Source organism: Musca domestica, unplaced genomic scaffold (assembly GCF_030504385.1).
Source record: "Musca domestica strain aabys unplaced genomic scaffold, Musca_domestica.polishedcontigs.V.1.1 5, whole genome shotgun sequence".
Classification (NCBI taxonomy): Eukaryota; Metazoa; Arthropoda; class Insecta; order Diptera; family Muscidae; genus Musca; species Musca domestica.
The window spans coordinates 15581072-15606794 of NW_026712346.1; the positions used below are offsets into that span (position 1 = coordinate 15581072).

General features: G+C 33.3%; 2 protein-coding genes across 4 annotated transcripts; one reads left to right on the forward strand and one right to left on the reverse strand.

The window, feature by feature from the left end:
• Positions 1 to 1886: 1886 nt before the first annotated feature.
• Positions 1887 to 16814, forward strand: LOC131800571 (uncharacterized). Its single transcript, XM_059128286.1, has 5 exons — positions 1887 to 2343; positions 2435 to 2719; positions 12458 to 13086; positions 13154 to 13325; positions 15092 to 16814. The coding sequence occupies exons 1-5, from the start codon at positions 2086 to 2088 to the stop codon at positions 15260 to 15262; spliced, it is 1515 nt and encodes a 504-aa protein (XP_058984269.1). The 5' UTR covers positions 1887 to 2085; the 3' UTR covers positions 15263 to 16814.
• LOC101898235 (transmembrane protein 184C) lies at positions 15207 to 23298 on the reverse strand. Of its 3 annotated transcripts, none has more exons than XM_020036131.2 (7): positions 23053 to 23298; positions 22632 to 22987; positions 22279 to 22556; positions 17959 to 18094; positions 17825 to 17895; positions 17655 to 17757; positions 15207 to 17594 (listed from the first exon to the last, which is right to left on the reverse strand). In XM_020036131.2, the coding sequence occupies exons 2-7, from the start codon at positions 22932 to 22934 to the stop codon at positions 16839 to 16841; spliced, it is 1647 nt and encodes a 548-aa protein (XP_019891690.2). In that variant the 5' UTR covers positions 22935 to 22987; positions 23053 to 23298; the 3' UTR covers positions 15207 to 16838. The 3 variants fall into 3 exon arrangements, with proteins under 3 accessions (XP_019891690.2, XP_005175394.2, XP_019891691.2); XM_005175337.4 differs by having other exon boundaries at positions 15207 to 17092; positions 17234 to 17594; positions 22632 to 23297; XM_020036132.2 differs by having other exon boundaries at positions 15207 to 17095; positions 17234 to 17594; positions 22632 to 23296.
• Positions 23299 to 25723: the final 2425 nt, after the last annotated feature.

The following is a 25723-nucleotide window of genomic DNA, read 5'->3' on the forward strand; positions in this document are numbered from 1 at the left end:
GAGAACATTTTATATGCCAAAATACTCATAAGGGCTCCTACTTTCATTTGGCATTTACATTTTTTGGACGTTTTTATAAGGAGGCTTTCAAAGCCAGATTCCCGTCCTGACCACCAGTGAAATATCAGAATTTGAAAATGTTGTTGTATCATAAACTGATTTGCGATGTTATGTATGGAATTAATAACTGGAGTATATGAATTCATTATCGAACAAAATTTGTTTATTTCATGGACATTTTCATTCATAATTTTAAAAAATATTTTTTTTTTCAAATCGGTTCCAGGTTATTTCTCTGACGCACAGTTGAAAAAAAGTATTAAATGTGAAATTTCGATGTTCTGAGTCGCCCTGTAGTTTTGGTGGAATTCGATGTTATGGATAGTTAGCAACGTTGCTAACTTCACGCAGGTAGTGTTGCTTCCTTTGTCTTAATTCTTATAATAGGGGACAAATTGGTTTGTTTTGACAAATCAGCTGATTAGTTGCAAGCTTCTGCAGAAATACCGTCTGTTTACTTTTCGAATTTTCCTCGCAAAAGAGAATAAAACTACCTTACTCTCTCAGAAAGAAGTTGCTGGACAATTCCTGCTGGAAAAGTAACCAGACAAACCTTATATGTGCCAGGAATCGCAAAATATAAACGATTTCATTTTTTTCAGAGATCACAAGTTGTGTGTATGTGCATTTCAAAGGAGGAAATTTTAATTTTGAAAGTTGGATGTTGTCAATGAAATATTATGAAACAATTGTATATCACATGTTTCCATGTATAATTTCTCCATGGATGTCGCCAAGTCAAAATCGTTTATTATAATATTATTTTATTTTACTTATTTTGTTAATTGCTTGGCTTAAGGTCATTAAAAAAAAAATGTTTTTATTTTTGAATTTTTCCTTTTTTATTCATCCAATATTTCGATTTCCTCCGGAAATCATCTTCAGGGATCTGTTTTACAAAAAACACAAATTACAAACTGATTTTAACAATATATAACACAATAAATAACATACATTTTTAAAGTAAAAAGCTCGTCTATTGAGTTTAAATGTTACTATCGAACTAAGTTTTCTTTCGTCGGTGTTTATGAACTAGGCTTCTGTAAATGTGAGCACAATGGTCTGTATCGGTTTTATAATACATTTACAGAAGCCTAGTTCATAAACACCGACGAAAGAAAACTTAGTTCGATAGTGACATTTAAACTCAATAGACGAGCTTTTTACTTTAAAAATGTATGTTATTTATTGTGTTATATATTGTTAAAATCAGTTTGTAATTTGTGTTTTTTGTAAAACAGATCCCTGAAGGTGATTTCCGGAGGAAATCGAAATATTGGATGAATAAAAAAGGAAAAATTCAAAAATAAAAACATAGTTTTTTTTTAATGACCTTAAGCCAAGCAATTAACAAAATAAGTAAAATAAATATAACAGGTCAACAATATACAACAACAACAAATATTATTTTATTTTTGAAGGTTCCGGAAGAGAACAATTATGGAAATAGTTTAAAGTCAAAGAGATGTTGAAACAGCGTGAAACGGACCTATTGGCATCATGGTAGAAGAATACAGCTGCTAGGATAATGAACTGTCAACCCTATTTCGGAATTGAAAATGTTGAATGAAAAACTATTGAAATTTTGCAAAAAATGTTGAAAAATCGATATTATAACAACCTTTGATTTGCGTCGTATAAGAAAACATATAACAATCTACTTATATTTGCAAAATGTTTTAAACATTTTCACACATCAATGTTCTCAAGCGTTGAGGCATATACCTGTATTATTCTGCCATATATTTACATCCCTTCTGTGGTTTACGTCACTCTTAACGATGTACCCAACTTTTTTGCTTAAAACGTACTAAATTATGTACTTTTACGTACATACATGTATTGAATCAGTTTTGATAAGCCAATTCAACGAAGTTTTTCTAACATTTTTTTCTGTGCAATCATTTTAAATAATTATTGCGCATTTGTTACCTTTGTTATTGCTAATTAGTTATACAAATAAGAGCGCTTAATTTGTTGGACATTTTTTACGAAGAAAAACTTCAAAATAATTATCTGCTCAAAATGGGAAACTCAACGTCAAACAGTAATGATGGTGGTGAAGTGCCCGAAGGTGGAGCTAACAATAACAAGAAAAGTGGGCATTCTTTAGCTGTTAATGCTGCTCTCAAGGTCGAAAATACAATGAGCCGTTCAGCTTCTGGAGCAGATGTAACCGAGAAATATTTTACACAATTGGTTCCCATTGAAAAGCTATCCGAAATTCTTAAAGAAAAATCTTTAAAACAAGGTGTACATGGAATCACATCGGAAGTGTTTGTGGTAGGTTGCGACATCATTGAATACAAAAAAATTGATTAAAAATAATTTAATACTCCTTGTTTAACCAACAATGACGTTATTCTTTGAACAGTCGCAGGTTTTTCCGCAGTATACAGATCTTGGGCAACGTCTATTCAAATTTATGCATGTGACGTCTAGAGCAACAACTAGTTACTTGGGCACTGTAGCCTTCCGCCAACAGTGTGAGCGATTCTTAGGAATAATGGACGATGCAAAGATATTGGAATGCTACATAAGAATGTATGCACAAGCAGAAAATCCCGACTTCGTAGACCGAGAAGGAGTTACTCGATTGCTCCATATATGTTACACAATCGCTATGCAGCACTCCGGTAATTCCTTACTATGTCCTTCGGTAAGTTGTTTGAATTTTAACAATAAGAATTTGGCATAAGTTGAGTTTAGGGGCTATGCTTGGATTGACCTGAAATTTTTACCGCAGGTAGGTATTTGTAACCTGATTACGGCAATATAATTTTTTTGTGGGGGAAATACCCGGTTACCCGGTTATTCGACCCAAAAGTTCGGATACAACATCCGGTTTATATCCGGTTCTACGTAACCGATATCAATAATATGGGTATCATTTGAAAGCTTATGAAAATATCTATCCAACAAGTGGTCATATGACGGGGTAATTGGAACCTGTTTCGGAGAAATTTAGGAAAATGTGCATTTTTGTATGAGTAATTTTTGAAAAACCCATAAAAACTCGAAAATGGACCCATTATAGGGTCTTAAAATCTATACACAATATTATAGCTAACACTATTGCCTTTCCAAAATGGTGTCATATGTGTTGATATCTTTTGTAGTTCCGAAGATATTGACTTTTAAAGTCGTTACTTATGAAAGCAGTTTGAGTGAACCCAAGTTTTGTGTCGGGTTTAACGTTCTTGTTAATCTGCTTTGTTTTTAATTTGGTGTTGTTAGAATATTATGGATCGCGTAGTCGGTGTTGGACATATCCCAGAGGAGAAAATCTTAAGCCCCGGCCGAAGGCCGGCTACTTACAAAAATTACAATTTTTAGAAAAACTATGGATCGCGTAGCCGGTGTTGGACATACCCCAGAGGAGAAAATCTTAAGCCCCGGCCGAAGGCCGGCTACTTTCGAAAACTACAGTTTTTAGGAAACTATTGATCGCGTAGCCGGTGTTGGACATACCCCAGAGGAGAAAATCTTAAGCCCCGGCCGAAGGCCGCCTACTTACAAAAATTACAATTTTTAGAAAAACTATGGATCGCGTAGCTGGTGTTGGACATACCCTAGAGGAGAAAATCTTAAGCCCCGGCCGAAGGCCGGCTACTTACAAAAATTACAATTTTTAGAAAAACTATGGATCGCGTAGCCGGTGTTGGACATACCCTAGAGGAGAAAATCTTAAGCCCCGGCCGAAGGCCGGCTACTTACAAAATGTACAATTTTTAGAAAAACTATGGATCGCGTAGCCGGTGTTGGACATACCCCAGAGGAGAAAATCTTAAGCCCCGGCCGAAGGCCGGTTGCTTAAAAAAGCTATAAAGGTCAAAGTCAAATGCATCTAGACTGGAGAAAAATATAATTTAATGAATTCTATCTCTTATATCCACGGAACCACAAAAGATATCAACACATATGACACCATTTTGGAAAGGCAATAGTGTTAGCTATAATATAGTGTATAGATTTTAAGACCCTATAATGGGTCCGTTTTCGAGTTTTTATAGGTTTTTCAAAAAGTACTCATACAAAAATGCAAATTTTCCTAAATTTCTCCGAAACCGGTTCCAGCAACCCCGTCATATGACCACTTGTTGGATAGATATTTTCATAAGCTTTCAAATGATACCCATTTTATAGATATCGGTTACGTAGAACCGGATACAAACCGGATGTTATATTCGAACTTTTGGGTCGAATAACCGGGTAACCGGGTATTTCCCCCACAAAAAAATTACATTGCCGTAATCAGGTTACAAATACCTACCTGCGGTAAAAATTTCAAAATGATCCGAGCATAGCCCCTAAACTCAACTTGCTCCAAGAATTTTCCTGCATAATCAGACTTTTAAAAATTAGATTTTTTGTACATTATTTACTATAACATTTATTTAAAGTAAATTATTTACCATAACTTTTTTGGAAAAAAACTGTACTATGAAAAGTTTCTCCCTCATGTCCAAGTATTACGAAAAGATATCGAACAACATTCAGTAAAATATAGCATGAAAACAGCGGTCTCTGTGTTAATTGCTTGTTATATGAAAAATAATTAAGGTATGTAAAATATTGCCTGAAATCTATAAACATTTGCTGTTATGATTACTCTCCTTATTCAGTCTCAAAATATTGGGGTACCTAATAGCTGTAGACGATAACTTTTCTAGTGAAAATCACTTTGTAAAGCTTACTGCCGGAAATTTGTAAACATTTTTGCATCGGCAACAAAACCGCGGTTTTTCAAACGGGTGGTGTTACTGAATTTGAGTGTGAATTACATGAGTGAATTTGTCCATTAATGTTTGCATAGACAAATGAAAATATTGACGAAGAAATGCTCTCACCGTTTATCTTCGAAAAAGTCGGATTACCAGATGTCGCCTATATCGTTTCAGGCGTATAAGTGAAAATATTGAAGTCAGTTGAAAATTGTTCCATAATAAAAATAAATATGAAAAGTACGTGATGATATCGAAAACTTCAGAAATAATCAAGTGAAATTCTTGAAAAACGATAAAATGTGTTTTCGAAGTCGATTAGGTCGACTGCGTTAATTAGCATGTTGAATAGGCAAAACATGCTGAGAGCCACCTGTATAATAAGGCAAGCTAACTTTTCGTTGTCTACATGTTCATTTGTCTATGGTTTTTGCAAACTCTCAGTAACACAACTGTCAAAATTGTTCTTTTTACTCATATACTGGACTCTTGGGTTGTCGAACAACATTTTGTACAAAATATTGCATTTTCGTACACACCATTTCTTGATCAACGTAAGATTCTAAATAGATTTAGCTATGCCCGTCTTTTTAATCACGTTCAAGTTCATAAATGTACCACGCCAGTCCACGTTTTTGTATAGCTCCCTCTTTAAAATAAGTAATGGTTTTTTAAATCTTGTGCCAGAATATTGTCTATATACGGTACCTCCAAATATTTAGTAATTTGATGATTTTAGCCACATTTTTCAACAGTTTTTTAACCATATCTTGTTTACCTTAAAAGAGAGAAAATTTGTATTTACTTTATGACAACTTTGGGGTGAGTACATGTTACCGGAAAAGGAAATTAACGCATATATCAAATTGTACAAATTAATGTACAATCGAAATGTGAATCGAAATGAAAAAAAAAAAAAAAAAAACGACGGTAGTCACTTGAAGTCGACTTAAATTGGAATTTACCTTATTCCTTAACGTAAGTCATACGATACTCTTATAAACTTTACAACAAGTGTTGTACAACGGCTTGAAAATATAACCGAATTTTTTGGTACAAGTAATTCAAACACTCTAAAATTTGAAATAAAGAAGATGACTCAAGGGCTCATAGCACAACAAAATAAAGAATAAAAGAAAACCATAAAACAAAACGGTAAGGCCATAATTAGCAGACGCAAAAACTACAATCATAGCATAGATGTTCAACATCATTGACCCTAAAGAGAGAACTGGTATTGGAAAAATTTCGTAAAGCCAATGGAAGTTGATTCCACAATATCAAAACCCTCACAACAAAAGACATCTCACCAATTGAGGTTGAAAATCTAGGACATACAAGTTGGTTATTACGGATGGCCTGCAAAATAAGAACCTGCAATCTGAAATCAACCCATCTGCATGAAAAACTCTTACGCCTATATATGGTCAGACAAGAAGACGGTTTTGACAATAAAATTTTGAAAACTTGAAATTTTACATTATTGTTATTGGATATTCGGTCATCAGCTGGCAAAAAATTTTGACATTTCATCTTGTTTTTTTTTTAAATTTGCATGAATACCTTGTTATTGCGCCATGCTCTCCCCTTAATCCTGCTGACTTCCAAATTTAATATCAAAATGCATTATTGTGTATTTTTATTTTTTAATTTGCAAAAAGACCTTGTTATTGTGCTATGGCACAAAGGTTGAGTAGACTTAAGATAGGAATACATAAAGCACATATTCGGCTCGCTTAAGTCATTGGCTGGCTTCTTCGGAAATGAACAAAGGAGCCTAGGACCAAAATCGAACTAAGTCAACCTAAAACACCTTTGTCCCTCTACGAAGAATCCAGATGATGACTTAAGCCAACCAAATAAGCGCTTTATGTATTCCCACCTTCATTTGTGTAATTTAGACAGTTGAGTTACGGAAAGTTTTGCGAACTATTAGTGGAAAAAATGTCTCCGTAAATTTGATTTATTCCATGTCGTTTCAGTAACTATGCCTAATGTAGGCGATCAAAGCTACACAAAATAACTTAAAGTAAACTCTTTGCTCTTTCTTCCTGACACTCAAATCAGTAAATAAAAATGAACCGCGATGCGTGGAGAATATTCAAAAGTCATTACCGCCCAATTCAACAAACAAATCAGTTATTATAATTTTTTCATTAATTTTTTTATTTTATTTTGTTCTATGGATCTGAATACGAACATCACAATTCTGCAAAGGAACATACGAGGTTTTATTTGCCATAAATTTGCTTTAGATATAATTAATGCAGTGCACAAACCAAGCATTATAGTTTTACTGGGTCTCTCACGGACCAAAATATGCATCTATTATTTCTTCCAAGTTACAAAGTTTATAATCACAACAAAAACTATAACTTTTCCAAGTCTGGAATATCTATTTTTGTCAAAAAATAATATTAATTGTTGCCAACGAAAGCATTTTATTTGAAATTCTATTATTTCTATTATTATATGGGTCTCCTCTTCACATAATAAATGTCTATAAAGAATATGCCTTAGCTGCAACTCCAGATATAGTTAATTCTATTAACATACCACCTATGTGTCGAACAGAACACCCTCTGGGGCTCATCTGAGTCCTCTAATGGAGGTTTCATATGGGAAGAGTTTGGTGATACTCATGGTTTTGCCATCCTCAACGACGGTTCCCCTACTATTTTAAGCACTCGCAATACCTTTACAATTATAGATGTAACAATGTGCACCTTTGACTTGGCCCCTACTCGGTCCTGGAAAACATCAGCCCTACCGGACGTAGATCATTTCTATATTACAGAAGAATTTGTGCCTTATGTGAATGTAAGAAAGCCGAAAGATTGATATGGAACAAATTTCTTTAACTCTCTTGACTTAAATATGCATGTTCGTTGTTTATGGAATAAGGTAAACACCTTAAGAAATCCAAAATTGGATCAATTTTCTAGCATATTTTATTAAAATCTCACCAACCACAACGCGTTCACCTCTTTTTGAAGCTCCATAAGCTCTGATGAATCTTTGACCCTTGCATTTGCTTACCCATTAAATCATACTTTCTCTATTAGTAATCCCAATGTTAAACACAAACAACATGCTTCTTACAGAAAAAGTCGAGCTTCGTAAACTTAATGATGTTTTCCAAACTCTGAAGAGTTCCCCTCCTTCTTTGGTTAAACATAAGTTTTCAATGAAACGGAATGCTCCAACTTTAATAAAGAAAGGGATATGTAACTTGTATTATAGGTTAATACACGATGACGTCTTCCCACATGACTGGAAGATCGCAATTCTTTGCCCTGTCAAGGAAAAATCCAAATTCTTTGCAGGGACATAAACCCACCTTATTACTCCCCGTTCTTTCAAAGATTTTTGAAATACTTTTGGCAAGGCGTTTACTACATTTCTTCACAATCCAACATGCCTTCCTTCCACATCACGGTGTACATACATTGTGTCACAAGCTGGAGTGTACATTGCGTGGCTTTTGACTTTCTTGTATACACCAGTATACTCACAGAACTCCATAATTTGGAGAGTACAAGGTCAAGTCATTGCATTAATGTATGTAGTAAGAGTAGATAGCTATTTTTGAAATTCTTTTACTTTGGATAACGATGTACCTCAGGGGTTCGCATATCTCAGTTGTACTTTACAATACGTACATAAATTCTATATGCAGAACTCTTGAAAACGTATCAGGAATCGATTTTGTAGGAGTATACGCTGATAACATATTTGCAATTTTAACAATAGTCTTAGAACTGCCACAGGGCTTCTTCGTTCCACACCTCAAGAAGCACTTTATATAGAGGGAAATTACAATGATTTTCTACATATTTAGGAACTGTTCTCTAATAGTCTGGCCATCATATATTGATGTATAAACTCTATTCGATTGAGAGTACTTTATCTTTAGACTTAAAAGTCCACACCAGTAAAAAGTGCTATGAACAACTCTTGCTTGAAAAATTGCTGCATTAAGCCCGACATTCGAAGGAATTAAGAAATTGACAACAAACAGTTTCTTAACGATTTGCAAAACAAGATTGCCAAGCAATACGGGTATATTCACAGCGGAGCTGAGTGCTGTAAAAACCGCCATAGTCCACGCCAAACAATATATAAACACCCTAATTTGTATCAATAATTTGAGTGTCGCAAGGCCCTTCAAGAAAACAAAGCAGGAATCGGCACTGATATGGTGAAGATCCACTGTGTGATTGTAGTTTTATGGATACCATTACATTCAGGTAGTAAAGGAAATGATTTCGCTGATAAGACAAAAGAAGCATTGGTTATCGCTCATATAGCAGAAATTGTCTGTTTTCATTTCACCATATAATGTTGTAATCTTCGTCCACTTTTCTTAGACGAGTTTATTTAACAATTCCAAGGATTAGCTGCAATCCTGATTATCTAGATCCTATTGCATTTCCTAACCCGACTCAGGCTTGGTAAATGCCTAATTAACACTCGACACTATTTGTGGCGAGCTTATTATAATTGAACATGTTCTAGTAGAATGTCAATACTCTGCAATCAATTTAGGCATCGAAAAAATACTTATTTGTTCCACTTAAGAGTTTGTACTCTGAATTCGTTTGGCACTAAATATTCATAATGTTCGTTCGATCCATATTATTCGTATATGTAGCTAGAATATACTCATTAAGAAATCTATTCATAAAAGGATCGCATAAGATCTTAGTTACCCGCGCCTCATTTCAATATTTTGTAAAGTATACTTACAAATAATAAAATATTTTGTAAATAAATAATATTTTTTTAGCATAAGCGTAACCATGGTACAATGAAAAATTTGGCAAGTTTGCAATTTTGGTAAGCAAAGAGGCCTATCTGTATGAATTACAACGTCAAAATTACGATCAAAACAAATCAGAGGGGACTAATATACATATAGGGGGCATATCCAATTCTGAATTGCATTTGACGAAGGCATTTTATCTTTTATACCAAATAACATTGCTATATAGTGCATGATATCACTTCCAGAAGGATTATATTAAAAAAGTATATAGCTGAGCCGAGTTCCACAAAATGGAAATGTACGTCCCGAAATTCACTCTATTTGGGCTGATGTTAGTGATTATTTGCAATTTAAACCTAAAATCGCATTAAGGATATATATAGGAGCTGTATCCAAATCTTAGCCGTTCTCGATAAAATTTGGCAGAAGTATTTCTGAGCTCTATAAGATATCTGGTACCAAATACACCGAAGCGGATGAAACATATATATGGGTGATAAAGGTATATCTGAACCGATATTATCCAAATTTGATGTACTTGCTTCTACACTGAATTCGGTCGGATGTACCACAATTTAGGAATTTTTGACAGATATTGGCCATTTGGTGCGCAATTAAGATATGGGATCTATACCCAAATCTGATCCAATCTTGATAAAATTTGGCAGAGGTATTTCCGAGCACTATAAAATATCTGGTACCAAATATCATTATTGTCGAATGCATATTACGAATGTGAGGGACTTAAAAACAAAATTGGATGAATTATATGGGAGCTATAGCTATATCTAAACTGATTTACGCCAAATTTGAAGTACTGGTTTCTAGGATGAATACAGTCGTCATTGCCAAAATTCAGTCCATTTGGGTTGATATTAGCCATTTAGTGCACAATAAACCTGATATCGGACTAAGATATATATAGGAACTATATCCTAATCTAAATCGATCTCGAAAAAATTTGACAGAGGCATTTTCGAGCGGTATCTGATGTCCGGTGCCAAATATCGTTCTTGTAGAGTGCATTTTACGAATGAGAGGTACTTAAAACCCCAAATCGGATGAATAATATATATGGGAGCTATATCTATATCGGAACCGATTTTCTCCAAATTTTATGTACTTTCTTCTAGACTGAATTCGGTGGGATGTACCAAAATTCAGGTCATTAGAAAATATATTAGTCATTTGGTGCACAATTAACCCGAAATCCGTTACAATAGGTTTCGTCCTTGGGCCAAACAGATATTGTTTGGAGAATTTAATCGGATAATAAATGCGACCTGCATTTTGTTCACAAGAATATATGGACGGACGGACTGACATGCATAAATTGACTCAGAAAGTGATTCTATGAAGATCCACAAAGTACAGGCAAATGCACAAAGTCATAATGCCCTTCCCACTATGTGGTGTAGGGTATAAAAATAAAATCGATTGGTTTCAGTGCATTACCTTGATTTCATTGTTCCATGAGCGTAACGTAATATTCACCCTTATTCTATTTGTCAACGGCGTTTGTTGGCGAATCGGTATTCTAATGTTTCAGAGCCTGTAAGAGTCCACTAATTTTGCAATTTTTTCGATATTCTAAAGTGAAAATCGGTTATCGAAGCAAAAACTTTTACATTCTTGCAGTTCTGAAACAAACCTTAAGTCTCAATATTATCATTTGTGAAGCTTTTCGGTATTAAGGAAATGTGACGACGACGTAGACTTGTATTGGCTTTGATTTTTTATTTATTTTCAATATAAAGAGTTACCTGACCCATAGGGCTATGGACGGGTCCTAAAACATCTATGCATGACTACTCTAAAATTAAATATAACATTCTTATTCTTAAATATCTTTATACAAATTTGACATTTAAAAAATTACCAAAAAGAGATGAGCAAAAATAACAAGGAATAGAATCATTAGATTAATCTGATATGCAAAGGCAATACAAAAACAAAATTTCTACCACAAGAAAAACCATTAAAAGTCTAAACAATATTTTGATTAAAATGAGCATAGAATTTACGCTTATAGCATTTTAGGGAAATTAAATTCGTGAGAGAGCAATTATATACAAAAGATTTTTTTAACGGAGGAGTCAAGCGTGGTTAAGGCATTTGCGGGTTTCTTACCGATCTAGGAAACATAAAAAGATTAAAAAGAGAAGAAGGTGTCTGCATTTTAAAATTATTGTAGAAGAACAAAAAGATTTTTTGTAAGAGTTTTTAATGTTCACTTGTATTTTTTAGGTTTTTTTTTACAAAATAAAATAAAATGGAAAAGTTCCAAAATAAAAATAAGTTCAAACCAATTTAATAAATTAGTTAAGGAGCTAAAAAATAAATAAACCAAATTAGTGTGGACGTCTGTAGCAAGTCGAAATAAGGGTGATTATACCGTGAAATAAGTGTAATTAGCTGCCTAAATTACAGTTTTGTTTCGTATTTTTCAACTATTTGAAAATGTAACGCATACACTTTGAAGGACTGCTGTTTCTGAATTTTATTGAATGCGTGCAGTATTTGTATTGTAATGGATCAGTGAACAAAACTTTTTACATTGAATAAGAAAACAAAGTGGTTTCAGTGCATTACCTTGATACATAAGAAATAAAAATTAAATCATACATCAATGAATTTCAATTATTAGCTCCCACTTACAACTCTACCTGTTCACAGAAAATTTGGCAATAAATGTCATGAACATAGAATTTGTCACAGATTCTAGTATATCCACCTTTTTTGTCCTTCTGGGGTGATTGTAAAAAATAAAAAATATAGTAAAAAACAATACTTTTCAAAATTTCAAATAATCCATTAGTTTTTCGAATTAATCTTTGATGAGAGTTTCAAATAATCTGTTAGTTTTTCTTAATTAAAAATTATACATACTTTTTTCCCTTTTCAGATTAATCGAACCTTCAGTTCTGTGACGAAATCAATTTTTTTCAGTCACGATACTTTAAGCGTTGGCTTTGTTTGTCGCTGGTTTGAACAGAATTTAATACGTTTAGTACTTTTGGTATATAAGTATTGTGTTCACACTCTTTCAACCGCATATCGTGGCCTTGAACAGGATGGACAGTCATGCGGTATAGAACTACAGACACCAGTTTTGGAACAACGTAATCCATTTTCCGATAAAAGTCAAAATGTTCAGTCCGGAGATTCCGTTGACGCCTCTTCCTCCCTAATGCCATTATCGCAAGCCTGGTTATTAGCTGGTGGATTGCCGCCATTATACTCTAAGCCACAAAAAGTAACATCACCAAGTGCCAATAAGGCCTCGGCAGCACAAATATTTATAGAAAAATTGTCTATGATGCCTTCCCATTGGACGTTATTGTACGATTCAAATGAACATGGTTTGGGTGCTAATAGGTTTCTACATCACGTCCTTGGTTATCGAGGACCAACATTGATATTAATTCACACAAAAGATGATCAAACATATTTGATCGCCTCGCCAAATGAATGGAAGGAGACACACCTTTATACAGGTGGTGACGGTTGTTGTGTTTTACAACTATGGCCGAAGTAAGTATGTCATGAAAAAAAAAAAAAAAAAAACTTAAAAAAGCTAAACTTTAACATTTTCCGATAGATTTGTGATATTGGAAAAGAAACCTAACATTCTCTACCTAAATACATCTATTAGAGGATATCCGAAAGGTTTACGAGCCGGTGCAGATCCTAGAAAGCCAATAATAGCGGTAGACGAACATTTTGAAAACGTCGATTGCAAAGGAATTGCTGCCGTTTTACTTTCAATTGAGGTAAGTATTTTTTTAAGACTTATTGTGCTCCCAAAGATATATACTATTGGGAATTTTTAACAAAGGATGAATTTTCGCTACTTCATTTTTATACATGCAAATGCGATGAAAATAATAGACGTTTAATGACTTCTCTTGAACGCAATAACGGAACCAGTAAAATTACTACTTCACTTAGAACCGCATACAAAAGGCAGATTTTGTATGCTGGTATAGAAAAAAGATCGCTAAATTTATAATGCACATTGGTAAAAAAATAAATGGCGTCTTAAATTGAAAATGTGATCTCAGAAGGACACATTTCGCGACGAAAGCAATATATACAGGCATGTCACAAAATCGTATCGAAATGGTTTGAATTTCATAATTCAAAATCGTTCATTTTTGTTTTAGCTTCTTCAGATTTCGTACGATTTGGTGAACTACGAATTCAGTTTAAATATGGCAACATTATATACAAACTGGTAAGATTAGAGGAATGAAAGAACGAATTAATGAGGGATCAAAACAAAACACATGATTAGAAACATATAGATGTGTAAATATTCTGTTTAAAAGAGTTTTTTGTGCCAAAAGCAACATTGAAATTTGTTCCTCAATTTCACTGAGCACATATTTGTTGAAAGGACCACCACCAGTTTTTGCATTTTCCTTTTTATTGTGACACAATTTTTTAACGTATGTGCAGTCTGACAATGTCTTTTTCCACCCATTTGAATCTTTGGTGTGTGGTGCCGAGGAATTTTGATTTTTGGTAAGCTGGGACCAACTTGTTGGCCCTTCGCTAGGTCCTGGTGGCTCTTCATAAAAACTAAAAAACAACAATTTCTAGTGCCGAATTCCTGTGCCTGTTTTGTTTTTTCTCTTTGCTTCAGCTTATTATTCGTAATACCACATCGTTTGGTTTTCACAGATGAATAATTTTTGTTTGAAGAAAAATGTGATTTGGCAACACTTTGTTAACAATTGAAAAACAATTAAAATTTGCTAATTATTTTAATAAAAGGATTAAAAAAGTAAATATAATTGTGTATTTGTCATCCGGACAACATTTTTATTGCTTAAAAGTATTTTGAGAGTATATAAAGTCGTAAGTTTCCATAAAAATACAATATCACTTGTAAAAACAAAAATGGTTTCAAATCGAAAAAATGTTGCAATTTACATTTTCTGAAGAAGCTAAATACGAAAATAAAATCACTTTCGTACCGAATTCATTCTTGTGACATGCCTGATACAAAACTCATTTATTCCCAGCAAAATTATTTGATGATCATAAGTACAAAAGATTCTTGCCTGCACATTTTCGCGCGTAATTAAATAACGATAGCAAAATATTAAAAAATTTGAAATAACACACTATCGCCTCTACTTATGCTTTTCTTGTAGAATATTTATTGTAAAAGAAATATAAACATGATCGTTTTTAAAATGCTTCTGATTTAGAAAGGGAAATTCTCTGAGAGACAAGAAAATATTTATCAAGTTTATGATCAAAGCTATAGCAATTGTTTGATGCTTTATTCGTATTAATATAACAATTATTAGATTACATACTTTAAATACATATATTTATACATTATCTAAAATCTGTCATTAATCAAATATGATGACAATGATAAAGAAACTAATTTTGTATAATTAATATCATGTGTTTGTTTTCGTATGTACTATATATGTATATGCGATTAGTTATCACCAAAAAAGCTTCCATAACAAAAACAAATTTCTGTAATGATAGATTTAAAAATAATTTTATGTTCTAGGTATGGGGTTGTGGAGATAAAACATCACGTGAAGTACAATTAGATATCAAGAAATGGCAAATTAAAGAAGCCGAACGACAACGCACTGTTAAACTCACCGCAGCAGATTGGATGGATCATCCGGATCGTTTTCTTTTAGAATTGGGTGGACGACAGAACTACAACAATTGAGTACAAATTTGTCATCAAATCTGGTTGGATCATTGGAAGAATTCCGAAAATATCGTGCCTTCAATAGTTGTTTCATAGAGAAATGACTTCGTATTATTTGAACAGCACTATTTTGCTTAATTTATTATTCGAGCATATCTAATATAGCATCCCGTTAATGTTTTGATTTATTTAGTTATTTGGTTGTATATTTTTGTTATGTTGTTTTGAATGTGCTTCGTCAGTCTTTTTACAAAATATGACCAAGAAAAAAAATGTACTTAATTAAATTGTGCTCGTTTAGTGAAATAAAATAATTAAGGACAAAAACGAAAGAAAAATAAAGTATTATTTTTAAAATTAAAACAAAAACTAATCAATATTTTCGGAAACATTCCATTGAGGTAAAGATAATAATACGGACAAATGTTATAAAAATAACTTTTTTAAATACAAAAAAATTATTTATGTGTACATTTAGTAAAAACTACACAATATCTGGACCATTTTTAAATTCTGATTGGAATTGAATTGCTTATAGCAGTTTGTCTTACATATATAATATCTATATTTTAAAAAGAAATCTGTTGAATAATCCGAACGTTTCTAACTGGAATGAAGTAAGTTATTTACAAATTTACTTTCCACAAGGGAAGTGGAAGTATTTCTTTGACAACTCGTTGGCGGTGTATTTTCAATTTTTGCATTATACCTGTGAACACAAACTCTAAAGTCTATAAAACACATTAATATATTAGCTTCCTTGCTTGAATTTTACTGATAAAATTCCAGGAATCCGCCGGTAAACTAATTACAGGAAAGGACACTTTAGTATTTAAAATCATTTTTTATAAACATTAGTATATATATTAAGATGTATCTATTCATTGAACATATTCGTATAGACTCCTCTTATAACATAAAAGTTTCATTAATATAAAAAAGCAACATTTAACAAAAAATAAAAATGGTATATCTCTATTTCAATAATTTCACTTTTAATCAAAAATAAATAAAAAATAAACTTAAACGAAATCAATCGTGCTTTGTAGCAGTGCGTTTTGTCTTATTTTCCGACAATTTTTTAATAATGTATCATCCGAAGTTTTTTTTAATCTCGTTCAATACTTTACATTAAAAGTGTGATTAAATAAGAAAATTTGAGATTCCCCAATTAAAGAATATAAAAAATTAAAGAGTTTAATTCCAGAAACTATCGTAAAAAGCACTGTTACAAAGTTTTACTGATTGTAAAGAAAATCCAACTTTTTTGTCGGGCACAGGTGCGTGTTGTTGCCAAAACGGCGGTTTCATTTCGTGTTTGTCATTGTCGTTGTATTATTGTATTTAGTTTCTAAGTGATGTAAAGATGTTCTATTAAGGGTACAAACTATGTTTGCTATTGTTGGGTGGGTATTGGCCCAAAATCAGCAATTTTTTTTTGATCAGCACCACCAGGTGAGCTAAGCCAATCAGATGAGTTGTTGCTGTCGTTACTATTACTACCACCCGTCGATAGCTTAAGACTACTAGAAAGTCCAATAGAGATCGATTCGCTAGCGGATGGATTACAGTTTTGGCTGCTGCTATCAAAACGTCATCTCGATGAACCGATAAAAGATGAAAAGTCATCGCCTGACTCTGGTATAGGACTGGGAGCATGTGTTGTGGAAACATTGCGGGCTTGCAAAAAGCTTGTACCCCCAGCCACAGGCGCCCCGTAATGGGCAGGAAAGTCTCTAGCAGTTACTTCGCGTTTTTGTATGCTGATGCCTCCAAAGTTTGAGTGTGTCGCAGTAGATTGATTTTGGGTCGTTGTTATGGAAGCTTTGGATGTGGTGGGATGGTTACCTGCTAATTGGGATTGAGATGGATAATCATTCGTTATTGCAGCTTCGTAAACGGGTAACACAAGACTATCTGTAGCTCCATAGCGATTGGCTTTGGCAAGCGGTTTAGCATAGTTGGTTTGATATTTATTTCTAATATTACCTGTGTTGTCATCTGAATCAGTCACTGTAGTCAACAATTGACTAGTTCCGGCTGCATCTCCATCCAAACGTTTATTTATTAGGTACTCAGACTCACTACTTGATCTCCTTGGTCCTCGTGACAATGGCTGATAACTATTTCGTCCTTGAAAACGCCGGCTTATAGAGCTACTGACAACCCCCAAATGCTCAGTAACATCTTCTTGTATATCAGAAATGTCGATCATAGATAAAAAGGCTCGGCACCAATTATGATTTGGATTATTCCAGTATTGAGGTGAATTAATGTGGAATGGGTGATGAGGGAAACTATAAATATGAGCCACAGCTGCTATGAACATCTCAATACAGATAAGAAAATTCTACAATGGAGAGAAAAAAGAGTTGTGTTACAGTTCCGTTATTATTGAATTTCAAAGTACTTGTAACATTGAGGCTAAATTTGCATCATCCCCCAAATCAGTGGAACCAAAGATATCTTTAATGAAGCCATAGTACACTAAAACGTTGAGCATTACACCTTGGCTAAAAATACAATAACAATTAAAAAAAGAACAAACACGCAGGTCGAAACTATTTATTTAAGACTCACAAAAACGAAAAGAACACAACAGCTTTTATGCACAAAAACTTTGGAATTGGTTTCATGGGTTTCAAATCCTCCTACAAATATATTAAGATTTTTAATTAATTCGATTTAAAGGCTAGTTTAAAAGATAGTTTTACCTTGTTTGCTCTATAAAATAGAACTAGACAATACATTGCAACGAACTGGGAAATGTTGTTAATGACTACTATGTACGGAAAAGCAACGTTTCCAGCAAAGGTACCCTCTCCATACACTCCGCATAGCTCACAAATTCTAGAAAGAGATAGAAATCAGTTAATTGCAAAAAAAATGTTAGAAATAAAAGAAAGTGATACATCCTATTATTCACAAGCAATTGTGGATGAATTCTAAGTCGGGTGAGTTGATATGATGCCGACGCGCTTTATCGCGAGTTTATATAAAAGGTGACCAAAATTAGGAGGCGTTGCCAAAAGTGGATGCATTTTAGTACAAGTACTTATTCTTGGCTTATTATACCGGGGTGCATACAACGGTACCTCCCGATATGCACTATTTTGTCGATTTAAGGCACATTTTCTAAGAAAATTGTTTTATGTTCGGTATTTTACTTTCCGTATAGTCCCCATATGACTGTACCTCAAGGTATTCGGTATTTTGAAGATTTAAGCCACATTCAACGGAAGTTCCCAATAGATATGTTTTTGGATTTTGAACCGAAATTATGGCTATTAATCGGATTCAAAGGTAAGGTGGAACTCAGTTGTTTAAATAGGTCAGTTATTGGTACTAGCAGCGACTTCTGACTGTAATGTAGAGTTATCAGGCTAATAGATAATAATGATATTCTAAAAAAGTATTCCAATTGATAAAATTGAATTCCCATTAATAAATTTTTGCTACAAGGCACTTGGTTTTCACAATTTTCACCATGGGTACGTACCAAAAAATGCCTTCCCAGAGACAAAACATTTGATTTTTAAAAATACTGTTCAAAAATAGCATTTGGGGGGAGGGTCTCGTACGTCAATGCTACGTCGGTGCTACAATGGTACCCCACAACGCTTTGCGAAAATGTATTTATCAAAGTTATTTAAGACATGTTATCCAAAGCTTAAAAGCATAACAACGAACTGGCTGTTAAACACTTGCCACAATCAGGAAAATAGTTGAAAGTCGTGCAATTCGAAGAATACAGGTAGTGATGTATGCACCTGGATTCTTTTTCCATTATGCACTTATTAACATTAAAGTCTCAGAAATATTCAAAATTTTTTTGCAAAAATAAATTGATTTTTACATATTTTCTGGTACTATCCCATTCAGGGGTTTTGTTTTTTACAAAACAGGCTTATTTAAATAATTTTTCATTCATTCCAGTTCATTGTACCACAAGTTGTATTGATAAAGCTAACCGCATTATTTTTTATCATGATTCGCATCAATAACCGACTGAGGACAACGATTCGAAACGCACATCCCGATATGTCAATAATTTTTTTGGAGGTACATAAAAAAGCTCATTGGCATAACATCTATCCAAAATAAAAATCACCTTTGATTGAAAACATGCCTTAAATTTATTACAGAATGCCAAAAAGAATACAAGACTATTCAAAATTAGCTGGCCCCGTCCGCGTTGCAGGCCCGTACTTTTAGTCTTTAATGCATATTTTTTTTTAAACAATAAATCACAGATCTGACTATATATCACAATTTTTATAATAAGTAATGACTCCATGCAATTTCTAAGTAGACATGAATAAATGGCAAAAATTATTAGATATTTTGAATAGCCTGATCTTATTTTTCAGCCATGGGCTTTAATTTTATAAATTTAATTCAAATGAGCTGTAGTTTGGAATTTGTATTTTTAACGTTTTGAATACCATGCTGCGTGGTATTCAGTTTTATCCACCTCATAATTTGGTGAGAATTATTTCAGAATAGTCAATGATAATTGCTCATTACCGTAAGATGGGAATTAATATTATTCTCATTTAAATTGTGAGTTAAATGACGATTAAACAAATGTTCGGTCCTGTGTTACTTTCGAATATTTGTATTTTTCTCATGTTTCTGCCACAATTTCAGTCGGAATGAGTCTCAGTTTGACATTTTGGAGTTTAGTTCATATAGACGTGCATCCCAAATCTACGTTCCTAACCAAAATTCACCTGAGGGTTACAAATTCTATAGAATATAAATTTTCTTTTCTGACCATACATTGGTTAGGAAAGTGGGCTTTTAACTGATGTGGACAATTAACTGTAAGATGGTCCTCTACCCCAGAATAGTCTTATACAATTTTTTAGCTAAATCAATTGATTAATGTGGTCAAGACCAAGATGGGCCCTACTCCGAAAATTGTAAATTGTACGCGAAGAGGTTTTGTACCCCCCTTACAAACAACATTTTGCATCCTTTATATTCGGTATAATACCCTTTCCTAAGTATCAAGTATTACATAATATAATTTACATTACTCTTCCAAAGGATATCCATACTGTGATAAGTTGAAGTTTATAAAATCAGTTTATCAGGGGTGCATGAGTCTTTATGCTTATCAGGCTACACCAATATCGAATCAAGACTATCACGTTAGAGGAAAAATATCTTGAGGTCATGACTCGACTATTGACTAAATTATGTTTCCAGGAAGTTTTAGTAACACGTCACAATCTTTGCATAAAAAGGACAATATACCAACTAAACTTCTTTATGTACATTTCAATGAACTTTAAATGCAATATAGAAACTGGAATAAATTTTCCACTGATGCGTCAAAAAATTACTCCTAGAGAACATATGGGTTTTTTGATAATGATGAGAAATAATTAATATATAAAGTTCCATCAAACTTAGAAGCCATTCATATTACTATTAAGAAAAAGAAAACTTTCCTCCAATCTGGCAGTCTTTCAGTAATAACTTTGCTTACTTATAACACGGTGAAGTCCCTGGTAATTTTGTCGCTCATAATGCACTTGGCGAGCACATTATTTTCGTAAGACTTGATCTGGTCGGACACATACATAATAAACACAAACAAAAATACATTGGCAACATAGACCACTTACAACATTATCACTACACAGATGTCATCCACTTAAGCAAATTTAAATTTGCGTAACGAACATCGGATAAAGAAAAATAAGAATATATTCGCAATTGTATATGGAATACACTATTTTAACTCATAAAAAACACTGACAACAAATGTCTTAAAGACGGTTATATTATCACCGTTAAACAATCCTTCATTTCTTTGTGTTTCAATTTTCTAGATAGATCTTCTAGTCTCCATACAACGGTACCTCCAACATTCTGAAGTTTTAGCCGGGTTCTCAACGGCATTGTTTCTAGTATGGTACCTGAAACCCACAATGATACCAACCCCAGTAGCCCCAGATAACGACACTTTTCCCTTTGTGATATATTCAAGACTTACACTGCATTTTCCAATCGATTTTTTGACATTTACGGTTTAAAATGGAAATATTGAATTCCGATACTTTTTTAAGGTTTTGTTTACTTTATTCGGCCAAACACAATAATTTGTTCTTCCTTTTATAAATTAAATTACATAAATATTTTCGTGTATAGCATGGTTTTAACCGTTCTTTGCACTGTGGTGGAAATTTCCATAATGCCATGCATCATACCTAATATTTTCTAAAATTAATATAAAAGAGTAAGTTCACCTAATGTTTATTCTATCTTGAAGTCTTACTAATATGCTTTGGTTTTAAAAAATAACTCCAAACAGCGAATTAGTTCAACTGAATCTAATGCTATATTTTTAGTTTATAATCCACTACTTGTTAAAGTTTCAATAAATTTATGATTTCGCTTTTAACTTTGTTTTTTTGTTATTTGAGTTTTTCTTAATTAGAAACTTGGGAGCAACTTGAGATTTGGGGCTCGGATTGAACTGACATTTTTATCACATGAAGGTATTTTTAACCTGAATACAACAAAGTAATTTTTTCGTGGGGGAAATGCCCGGTTATTCGACCCGAAAGTTCGGGTACAAAATCCGAGTTTAATCTGGTTTTACAAAATCGAAATGTACAAAATGGATATCATTTGAAAGCTTTATGATCTGGTGATCTTGGCATCGTATAATCGGCATCGTTTTCTTGTTCACAACAATTTCAGCTATTTAACTTCATTTAAAACAAAAAAAGTCCTAAATAATAATCTTAGTCCCAACATACAAAAAGCTAATTTAAAATCCTGTGAAAAAAAGAATTTTCTAATTCTTCAATGCATTTTTAACATGCAAAATTTATCAAGTTTTATATTCATATAAGGTATCAAGTTAAGGACCTATGGAAGCCTATTTAAAATGTTTGTAATAAGAGGACAGAAGAAGATAGTAAATACGTTTAACACTGCAATTAAAAATAAAATTTGTATCAAAAAATGTCAAGAGGAACAAGTACCAATATTTGCAATTTGTGTTTTTAACTTACACCGAAATAAAAGTAGTTATAGGCCTCACAACTGTATACTGCAGTATCCCGTGCTTGCAGTTATGAATGAATTCTCGTCCCATAGCCCAGGGACGCATGCAGCACATGGGAAAAAAATGATGAACTTGGGGTTTGTACTCCATTGTGGCTTCAAGATCCATTCCCAAATTCAAATAATTCAGGAGATATACCATGAAATTATAAATAACGTAAGCCTCGTAGCATTCACGCAATGAATCCACATATATGGAATGCTTTGGGAAAAATAAACCGATCCACTGCAATTATACAAAGGAAATCATTTGTTCATTTTTAGAAAAAAAATTAATTTGCAATACGCGTGTATTACTCACCGCATTCAGAGCGTATATTGGAACCATCCACAATACTCGTATAATATGTTTTTGCAAAATGGGCTTAGTAAAATGAATTACATGTTGGATGATATGCCAAATCGAAACAGGCACCGCAGATAAAACAAATAAGCCACCAATTAGAATAAGTTGATCTTTACGCGAAAATCCATCCTTCAGTGAGTTCAATATGAGCAGCGGTACAACAATTATCGCAAATATACCGTAAGTAACGATAAGAAGTGGTCGTATCCAAATACGCCATTCTTCACAAAATCTCCGGAGTGAGTAGTTTTGACACATTATGTTAGCTTTAGAAATTTCTGCTTTCCAACGAGCTATTGAACCTATTGGCGCTACAGTAAAAAAGGTTTTTAGTTGCGATATATTTCTTGTTTATTGATTAAAATTGTCAGCTTGCTTGTTGGCACAAATAGTCGGTCGTTGGATGTTTTTCGCACAATTTCGTGATGCTTCAATTCGTTAAATAGCAAACACTTTTGTGCGTTTAATACTTATCAATTTCTTCCGTAGCGATATTGGCATTCAAATAACACCAAATACAATGCATTTTCTTTTGTTATTAAAAATCACTTTTTAGATCTTTCGTATTAAACAACGTAAGTTTTATGTTTAACAAATCGGAGTCGACCGCTATGCCTGGAAACAACGGCGTCCCACAAGTATCTTATGGTACTTTTACATTTATGTTTTTGATATTGTAATGACATTTGCTCTGTTTCAGAAACAGCAATAATCTACTAGTTTTGCATTTTTTTATTTCATAAAGGAAAAGGGCTTAACTCTAGTTTATTAAAAACTCTTCAATTTTTTCCAGTGGTAGGTATTTTTACCCTGATCCCGGGAAACTATTTTTTTCTTGGGGGACGGACCTGGGACCCGATATAGACAATATAGATATCGTTGGAAAGCCTATGAAAATACCTATCCAACAAGTGGTCACATGAAGGGGTAAGATAGTTAAGGGGATAGAAGTTATAGTCAAATTATCGATTTTTTGGACCCGGAATTTTTATGAAACCCCCAAAAAGTAAAAAGAGGGTCCATTATGGGGGACAACAAAATTGATGCCAAATTATAGCTGACACTCTTACCTTTCCAAAATGCTACAATTTGTGCTAATACCTTTTTCGGGTCCACAGATATTGGTCTTTCCATCCGCATAACCCGATTCTAACCAGTTCATTAAAATGATGTTTTTAATAAAAAGGGTTTATTGTTGGATAGGTACTTCCATAAGCTTTCAATCAATACCCATATATCGGATAAGTGGATCCGGGTCCAGGCGGGGTCTTGATCCCGGACTTTCGGGTAAAAAATCTGGGGTCCCGGGTCCGTCCCCCAAGAAAAAACTAGTTTCCCGGGATCAGGGTAAAAATAACTACCTCTGGAAAAAATTTCGAAAAAAATCGAAGAGTTTTTACTAAACTAGAGTTGTTCCAGGAAAAGTCCGTTATCGTAGTAAAAAATTTTGTTGCTACTCTAGATTATCGTCTGTTTCTGAACTGCAAGAATGTAGTAGTTTTTGCTACAATAACAGATTTTCCATTTATGATATCGATGAAAATTGCAAGACTAATAAGGTTACAATACATAAAATGCTTTTTTGACTGTCTTAAGTCATCGGCTGGCTTCTTCGGAAAAGAACAAAGGAACATAGGGCCAAAATCGAAGTATTTTTTTTTTTTGGGACGGACCCGGATATTTAATGCAAGAGTGCGGTTCCAAGACCTGAACCTACTAAACAGATATGGACAGTATTCGTATCATTTAAAAGCTAATGAAAATGGGATTTACACACACATGATGGGATTAATTAAAATGGCTCCGGAGTTGTGTCAAACCCATTTTTGGTTCATGATCAATACATTCTCGTCACTTTTTTTTAAATTGTATGCAGTTTTGGATAGTAGTTGGTCGAGGCTTGACATTTTCTCCTCTGGGTATGTCCAACTCCGGCTACGCGAACTAATTTTTTTTCTAAATTTGACACTCCTTTTAAGTATCCGGCTTTCGGTCGGGGCTTGAGATTTTCTGTGTATGCCTAAATAATTACATAATTTCAATATACTGAAAATAATCAGCTTGTCCGGGTTCAAAGACACATATCTCTGGAGATAGATAATAACACATATTGTAGCTTTTTGGAAAAATTATTGTATCAACTTATACATACATGTTGTTTTAAATAACCCCCATCATGTGACCCTTTCTCTCAGTAATGCCATGTTTACGTTATAACTTTTTGTAGGGTTAACCAACTTTAAGAGGATTTATTTGAAGTAAAAGTAATGGATATGACAATTTTAATCCAAATCCAGTGGGTTAACCCATTTATATGTAAACGTACTGTAAAATATCATGGTAGAAGAATACTGTCACTGTCAAACCAACTTTGGAATTGAAAATGTTTAATGAAAAATTATTCAGATTTGTAAGAATGTAAAAAATGAATATCATAACAACATATTCAAATCTGCTAATTTTCGAAGAAACATTTAAAAAATGTTGACATATAAATGATCCCAAGCTTTGATGCGTCTACCTCTGTTCTTTTACCATGGTAAACTTTGATGAGACAATTTTACTAGAAAAGCTATCGTACATACCATGGTAAAAGAATACAAGTGGATGCATCAACGTCTCGGAAGAAATAAGTAGATTTATACATGGTACAATGATATCAAGGTAGGGCTATGATACCATATGGTTTTAATTTTTTTATTTTCTTGGTCTAATATGTCATCTTTATTTGTTTATGTATGTGTTTTCTTTTTAATAACAAAAAATTGTTCAGAAAAAATGCAATTTCGTGTGTTTTCAAAATGTTCATTTCAACGCATGCATCGACAAAATCTAGAGTTTTTGTAGCGAAATAATCCTTTAGAGATATATAGTACATGATTTTGAAAAGAAGTGTTGACCTTTCATTCAGTTATCGCGATTTTCAATTATTTATTCAAAATAAATGCAACAAGTTGTTTGATTTTTTATTGTTTTGATACTAATTCTGACATTACAAGCCAAACAGGTAGACCTCTATACTTGCAATTTTTTCAAAGTTGACCTAC